At 38.2% G+C, this 7693-nt stretch overlaps 1 protein-coding gene across 6 annotated transcripts in view; it reads left to right on the plus strand.

Annotated features, from left to right (window-relative positions):
* LOC124162791 (zinc/cadmium resistance protein) overlaps positions 1-3741 on the plus strand; it is a 214086-nt gene extending 210345 nt beyond the window's left edge. For 4 of the 6 annotated variants that reach the window (XM_046539428.1, XM_046539430.1, XM_046539432.1 and 1 more), the window contains one exon: positions 1455-3741. In XM_046539428.1, coding sequence (XP_046395384.1) covers positions 1455-1757 — 303 coding nt within the window. In that variant the 3' untranslated portion in view covers positions 1758-3741. Of the gene's footprint in view, positions 1-628; positions 738-1454 lie in introns of those variants that run through there. The other 2 variants (XR_006865678.1, XR_006865677.1) reach the window with 2 other exon arrangements.
* Positions 3742-7693: the final 3952 nt, after the last annotated feature.

Genomic DNA, 7693 nt, shown 5'->3' on the forward strand with positions numbered 1-7693 from the left:
CACGTACCAATTAGAAGCTTGAAATTTTGCAGTAAAGAATCTCAAAAGGAATTTATAAAAGAATCTGGTTGAATCACTGAGGTAGATCTAGATGTGAATGAGACATTGCTTAATGCACATAAAATCTTTCAACAAGCACCTGAAGATTCCCACTGGAGTGGTGGTCAAAGTGTCATCATGTGAAGTAGTTGGCATCCAGAGATTTCATCGCTACCAGCTGATGAAAATTTCTTACTTAAATACTTGTATTCAAAGCAATAATTTACATGTGTATGTATATGCTCAACTATTTGGTTATCTAAGTCACCAAAGAATTTGAACTATGCCGAGGTCTTCTTGCTTGGAGGTCACATTGAAAGAAAAGGTGTATTCCATTGAGTGAAAAAATTATCTGAGTGTGTACTTGATAGAATGAGAATGGAGATTGGAGAAAACTATTTTTTTGTTTTTTTTTAATACTATTATTTTATTATTTTTGTTCCTTGATCATGGTTTTCATTACTTAATGGTTTTTGATTGTTTTTATTTTTTGTTTATTATTCTGAATAAGTGCTTCTTATTTTTAGAGATTCCAAGATTTTATTCCGAACTAATCTTCATTGATATATATTATGTTGCCTGTATTTAGATGCTGTGATATCACCAGTTTAAAAAAAATTGGAACTGATAAGTAAGAACCAAAGTCTTACAAAATGTCATCCATTTTGTCAAAATGTACTCCCCCTGCCAGTTGGAAAGTTGAGAATGAAAGGAAGAAAGCAGATGAATGGTGGAGAGTTCAGTAAAAAATTAAAATAAATGAATTGTAATAGAAATCTCACATAAGTCTAGAGGAGTATTAATTTGAGAAAGTGTAAGTCTCTTTGAGTTTCAAATAGTTTCAGTTCATGTTTTCGTAGTGCCTCATTTGTCATTGTGCATGATTCTAGTATACCTTAACTGCTAGTTCTCTGTATCACACCTTTTCCCAAAACTTTTAGTGCCTGATTCTCATACATTTATCCGATCTGTGTAATTTACTTGTCTTTATCTCCTTTTGCTTAGTTTCTTCCTCCTGAAGGAGAATTGTTCATGATTTTCCTCTAAAATACTACATTTACCAGCTGGTTGGTCTCATGGGCATACAAAACATGCTTATTTAGGTACAATTTTTGCTGTCATTTCAAGCATAGATGATTTAATCTAAAAGAAAAGTTCCAGGACATCTTTCAGTTTATCACAAAAACTATCATGCTTTTAGTGATTGAAGTGATTCTCCCGTGTTAATCAATACCATTGAATCACTTAGCTGTCATAGTATAGTCAAGAAATATGTGTATTGTTATGGTATCTTCTTCTACTGTGATGTGAAATTGGCTTTATGGAACAGGTGATTCATGCTGCCAGACATACTAACTAAAGCCAAAAATGAATGCTCTCATCAATACGGTTTTTTACTTCTTCCCTTTTCTCAGGGAAATGGAGGTCGGGAATCACCATCACCCCTGGACACTCCATATCTCTGCCGCCAACGCAACAGTGCATCGAACAGTGCACCGACATTTGGAACAAAGGGATCGCAGCAGGAGCAGTCTGAGATGGAGAGGGGTCACCTCCTGTCGCCAGCTGGCGTGAGTGGGGGAATCGTCGTTGGTGGTGGCAATGGAGGCGGAGGTTCGATGGATGCTCCAATCCCCCTAATCAGCATCCCCGGTCCATCCAACAAAGATAGTTTATCGGCGACCTGGAGGCGAGAAGGGCAGCACCCACCACAGTGATGGCCTCCGTTCGGTGGGGCCCATAGTAGTGTTGGAGACTGCGACTGTGGACATTTCCCAAGGAGATGCCCTGTGAAACGGAGGGATGATTGCCAGTTTGTGGGTTGATGTCCGAGCTAACGTGGCAGTCATTTCCATCCACCTCCTCTTTCCTCCCCTCCCCCTACATCCCTTCCATTTCTTATCGACATGCCTCCTCATCAGGTGACTGGAGTGTTGTCACATTATTATATCTGAACGGTTTCACCCCTATGGGGTGTAGAGCTGATACGGTGATCATTGGCATGTCGTTTGCCAGATAAAAATAAAAGAAAGAGTATGCACTCTTTTGCACCTGTGTGTGATTTGGATGATGGACTTTTATTTTTTGAGGGGGAGTCTCCAGGCAGTGCACATGATAGCATAAACTCACAAAAATTCTCTCATACCATTTCAACCACTCCCCCTCATTCCATAAGGTTAAAGTTTGACAGGGAACGTGAATGAGCTTGTAATAATTTAAGGAAAACTAAAAGTGTTTGATCTCTCTCCCATGTTGGCTAACGGTGGGACTGAACACCTACCATGTACGCCACGGGTAATGATTGAAAAAGGAGTTTGCGCCAGAGTGAGCATTATATAGACTTTCATGAGTTGGATTGAGATTTTGCCTCAAAGAAGCTAAATAGAATCATTTTTTATAGACATCTGTTAATTAAGATACAATTCTGATCATGGGCACGAGTTGAATGCGTGCAGACATTGGAGTTGTGAATTAAATTTCATCCTGCTGACGTATGAATGTTCATTGATAGCTCATCAATAATCTTACATGAGGATTTGATTGCAAAAGCGTGGTGTTATGGCATATATGTATATACCTGGTTTCTTCATAATGTTATTTCATTCTACTGAATGAGGATTGTGTAGGTCTTTGATGAAGTAAGGCTCAGAATTAAGTCAAATCCATGATTTGGCCCTTTTATATAAATATACATATATATATACATAGCCTTGCTCTTAAATTGGATCTGCCTTGAAAGACTTGCATATGAGTGTGCTGTCAGGAACATTTTTCATTCAACCAAAGAGTGATTTGTGCAGTATGTTGTTAAAGTTTAATGTTTGCAATATGACGGTTCATTTTTATAGACTTAGTCTAGAAATATTTCGGAAGCATTTTGAATCTGGCATTGGTTTTATAACCATAGCAAGATCGCAAATAAATCATAAGTCCTCCATATGCAAGGTGTTTCCAATTTGGTTCTCCTGCTAAGAGTGGCCATTTACCGAATCATTTTCTCAGGGTATGCCAAAGCAGGAAAAACAGGTCTCTCTCTCTCTCTCATTCTTCCTGTGCTAGTAACATTAGGAGTTCTCGGAAGAAAAGGCAAGGGGAAGAAGGCATTGGCTTTGGGGAAGGGGTCAAGTGTTTCATGTAACAGTGTTGAAACTTAATGGTGAATTTCATTTGGAGATGAAAGGAAGAAATGGCTATGCTTTCTTGTGAATGGAAGTTTTGATGAAAGCAGGTGATACCTCCTTGAGGTAGTTTTGAATTTGTAAATGCTGTTGAGTATTTATTAGAAATTTCTGAGTGGTGTTGTGATATGCATCAGATAGGGGCATTTTAAACCACTGTAGACCATTTTTTTCATGGATGAAATCCAAAGTTGTTGGATGAGCACCTCTGCCTCTTGTGTGTATGGAAAAGCATGTCATTTGATAATTTAAAAGAAAGAACCAAATAGGTATTCAGTTTCAACATTCTAAGTCAAATCAAAGCTATGTGCAAATATTTCCTTAGTTTAATTAGTTCTATTATCTTTTAAGCCGAAAGATATTTATACCATAGACATAAATTTGTTTTCAAGAGTTCGAGTATTTTCTAAATTAAATGAAATGTATTGATCAACTGTTCTTTGGTACTTCAAAGTTCATTACTTAACGGTATTGTATGTACGAGATGAGAAAAAGCTGCAATAAAGCTTTTTAAAGATGTTAATTTTCCAGTGTTTGATGAGAGAATATTGTCTATCCCAGTGAGTTGCGAACCTTTCTTCAAATTATCGCCAATGTGCACTGGTTATTCTGCATGAAGTGGGTAAATATTAACCCTTCAGCAGTGTGAAACGTACATTGCAAGTGCACAACAAGTACACTGGTGACTTTGGGTAAATGTACAAGAAGGTAGGAACTACTTTTGTGATTCTCTCAGGCCCTTCTTATCTTTATTACTCAAACTTTTTATTTCATAAATGGGGCAAATGGCTACCCTCCCTTCCTACCTAAAATAGTCCCTTCCTTGCCTGTTTGTGGTCACGTTTCATCTCCTTTCAGTGCAAACCTGCACTTTCACTATCCTCCCTATTCAACCTGGAGACTGGATGCAAGGAGTTGGGTGAATAGTTGAGTTTTAACCAATCTGGGAAAATATCAGCCGATTCGCTTGGTATTTAAAATAAAAATAAACAGCATCACTATCAAACTTCGTAAAATATTTGTTTTTGTACATTTTGGCCAATGAAATAATTTCACCTATATATCCCAAATTAAAGAGCACAAATGGTAATTTTCACAACGACCGACCATGGTTTCAACACACATTGTCATTTTCAAGGGTTTGGCATTTTTTCATTTTTACCTTGAAAATGACACAATGTGTTGAAACCATGGTCGGTTGTTGAGTTTTGGAATTAAAAAGTGTGGAAATTACCATTTGGATCTTTTTCTCATCATGGATATATCAAACTTCCCCCAAATCAAGCGAGAAACGATTTTATAAATCATCCCAAGTTCCATTTATCTATCTGTTCCTTAGGGGGTGGGTTTCTCCCCGTCGGCCCTAAGGTCTTTTATTAGCTCTGCTCCATGTGGCAGAAATAGGATAAGGTCTCCGTGGCATAATTTCCTGTGCAAAGTGGAAGACTTGTCATGGAAAGGTTTAGCTTCTGCAGCTGAAGGATTTAAGAATTTTTTTGTTGTCTTTCATGCAGAATCTGCAATACTTCAGGAGGTGGTAGGCAAGGCAGTTTTAAGCATTTTTTTGTCCATAAACATAGGGTTGCAACTCCTTATTTACTAAGTTATGGCGGAGCAAATATTTATTAGATGCACTTTTGGATATTCATACTGTCGGTGAATCAAGAGTAAAAACATGGTATTCAGGGAATCTCTGGAGGAATCTGCAATATTTCAGGAGGTTGTGGGGGAGACAATAGGGTGGTTTCCTATTATTTTTTTATTACCTAAATCGAAAGATTATTACTCCTGGAGTACATATTTCACGTTTTTAGATTTTTAAATGACGATATCTATTTTTCGAAATCAAATGAAAAGTGAAAAATTTCAAGCGCGCGAAAACGCGACGCGTAAGTAGGAATGAAGGGAAAAAGTCCGTGCGACGCATTTCTGGTTCCCCCTCCCGCCTGGTAGGTGACCTTGATCGAGGCTCTGACCACTGATAGGACGCAGGATGCTAACGGGTAGCTGAGTACCTTCCTGTCTGGTAGCGCATGGCTTAAAAAAGGTTTATTAATACCTTATCAAGCGAAGAAAACTTTCCGACCTTAGCCAGTTTTAATAGGTGATTATTAAGACATGTTTCCCTGAGCTCTGTGCCTCATGCATGCATTGGTAGCCTCTGACGATGCATAACTCCTATCCTCTCGTGTAGAAACTAGGTCCCTGTGACGTCACGTGGAGTGGAATTGCATGGGCGCCAATCTGGCCTTTTTCAAATGAGTATAAAATTTGACCCTTCCCATTCGTCTAAACCGGTATTTCAAAAACCAAATAATTTGTGTATTATGAATACACTAATGGTGGGTAACGAATCGCTATCGATGCCTTTTGTTTTCTTTGATGAAGGAAACTACCCTATTTTAAGCATTTTTTTGTCCTATAAACATGAGGTTGCAACTATGTAGATAATGAGCTATGGCAATGCAAAAAATTTTGTTGGATACACTTTGAAGCTACCATGAAAATGCTGAATAAAGTAATATGCAGTGATTGAAAGGATCTGAAACTTGTGCTGATTGTACTAGAGATATGTTTCGTTCATTTTATGCTATCCAAAAAGAGAATGGTAGCTTATTTTTTCAATGGACTCCAAATAATCATAGACAATTCAACCTTCAAAGGCATATTTTTTTACAGCGAAAGCTTTATTTTCGGACACCGCATAAAAATTTTCATAATTAATTTTTAGGAAAATTCATCTCATTCACTGCAGTAAACATTAATTGTCTCTCATTATTTGCACCGATGATTTGGAAACTTAAGTGATGTCATGACTGTTATGCAGCATTCCTCAGGTGGAGAAAGAGTTGTAATTGTCACTGGTTACCGAGGCGATTGTCTACAGCAATGGAAGCTCAACACTTGAGGTGAGAAACTGAAGATATCACTCATCAAGACACCGTATTGTTGGGTGGTTCAATAAAGCTTCCATTAAATATTTTCTGCACCCAGTGGATGATGAGTGATATAGCTGCGACAACTGAAGGGTTACTCTTAGGTGCTCTAAACTTAGTCCTTGGGAGGTGAATGCCTGTTCTTGAGTAAGAGTAAGTCAAATAGAAAGCCAACTTTGGACATATGTATTATTTCCTATTTAATTAGTACATATTTGGATTTCATATCTCTTGATATATTCATGTAAGCCAATTTGTAGCTGTACTTAATTATTATTATTAAAAAAACTAATTTCCTTCGCTAGTATCAATGTTGAGTGACTAGGGTGATAACAGTGAACCCATCACAAGTTACCCTTTACAGTCCACTCATATGTGCCAACGGTGACCTTGCATTCTCCTTCAAAAGCTCCAACTTTGCCTCTCCTCATTCTGGTGAATAACACCATCATCATTAGTCAATAATCCTAAGATTAGTTTGACGCAGCTCTCCTGTCTGCCATACTTTTCATAGTGACATTTTTTTCTTACACCCTTAATAACCTGTCCCATGATACTCCTTAAGGGTCTTCCTTTGCCTTTCTTCCCATCCACCTCTTCTTGTATGAATTTTTTCATCAGGATATTCATAATGCCTCATGATGTAGCCAACTAAGTTGTCCCATCTTTTTCCTCAGGGTTTTCACTACTTCTCTTTCTCTCAACAGACTTCTCTTTGTTCCCACTCGTCTTAGAAATTCATCATTATTTGCGCGATCGTTGCATTTTATCTTCTTCATTCTTCAATAACACCACATTTCATATACTTCCACTCTTGACTGCTGTGCTGCTGTCAACGTCGAAGCTTCGCTCTCATGCTGAAAGAAATCCCATATTTAGCATCAGATGGATGGTTTCTTGGCTTCTATACTTGTATTATAGATTGTTCTTATTGTAGAATGCCCTTTTTGGCTTAGCTACCCAGACGGCACAGAACCCTCAGTATCTAATTCGTATGTACACAGTACCCATTGACTAAGGGGATACTATGCCGCTTCGTCGCTTTTCGTCAATGGATATTTTCCGTTCGCGGCCTGTCGACGAAGCGCGTACGCAGCATGTGAATGTCCGCTACTAAGCACGTACGATTGGATACGAAGCGCGCAGGAACACGGCACTCAGGCTAATCTCAATCGATTAGGTCGAAATTAGATATATCGTAACTCGCACGATCGAAAAATGTATCGAACGAAACACAATCGATAGCTACCGACCGTAGCGAGAACCTGTAAGTTCTCAATAGGTAAATAACACCATATCATGAATTCTAATTACCATGAAAGACTCACGACCGACAAAGTTTTTGTCGGTTGTGAGTTTTTCATGGTAATTAGAATTCATGATATAGTATTATTTACCCATTGAGAACTTACAAAACTTACTCGGCCACTTAAATAACTCTGCGAAAAATGAGATTCTCACGGCTAATTCACGCACCACCAGCATCCAGCATTGTTAAGTGGCTCGTACTTACTTGGAAACCTTGAGATGTTAATGAGA

Source organism: Ischnura elegans, chromosome 7 (genome assembly GCF_921293095.1).
Source record: "Ischnura elegans chromosome 7, ioIscEleg1.1, whole genome shotgun sequence".
Lineage (NCBI taxonomy): Eukaryota > Metazoa > Arthropoda > Insecta > Odonata > Coenagrionidae > Ischnura > Ischnura elegans.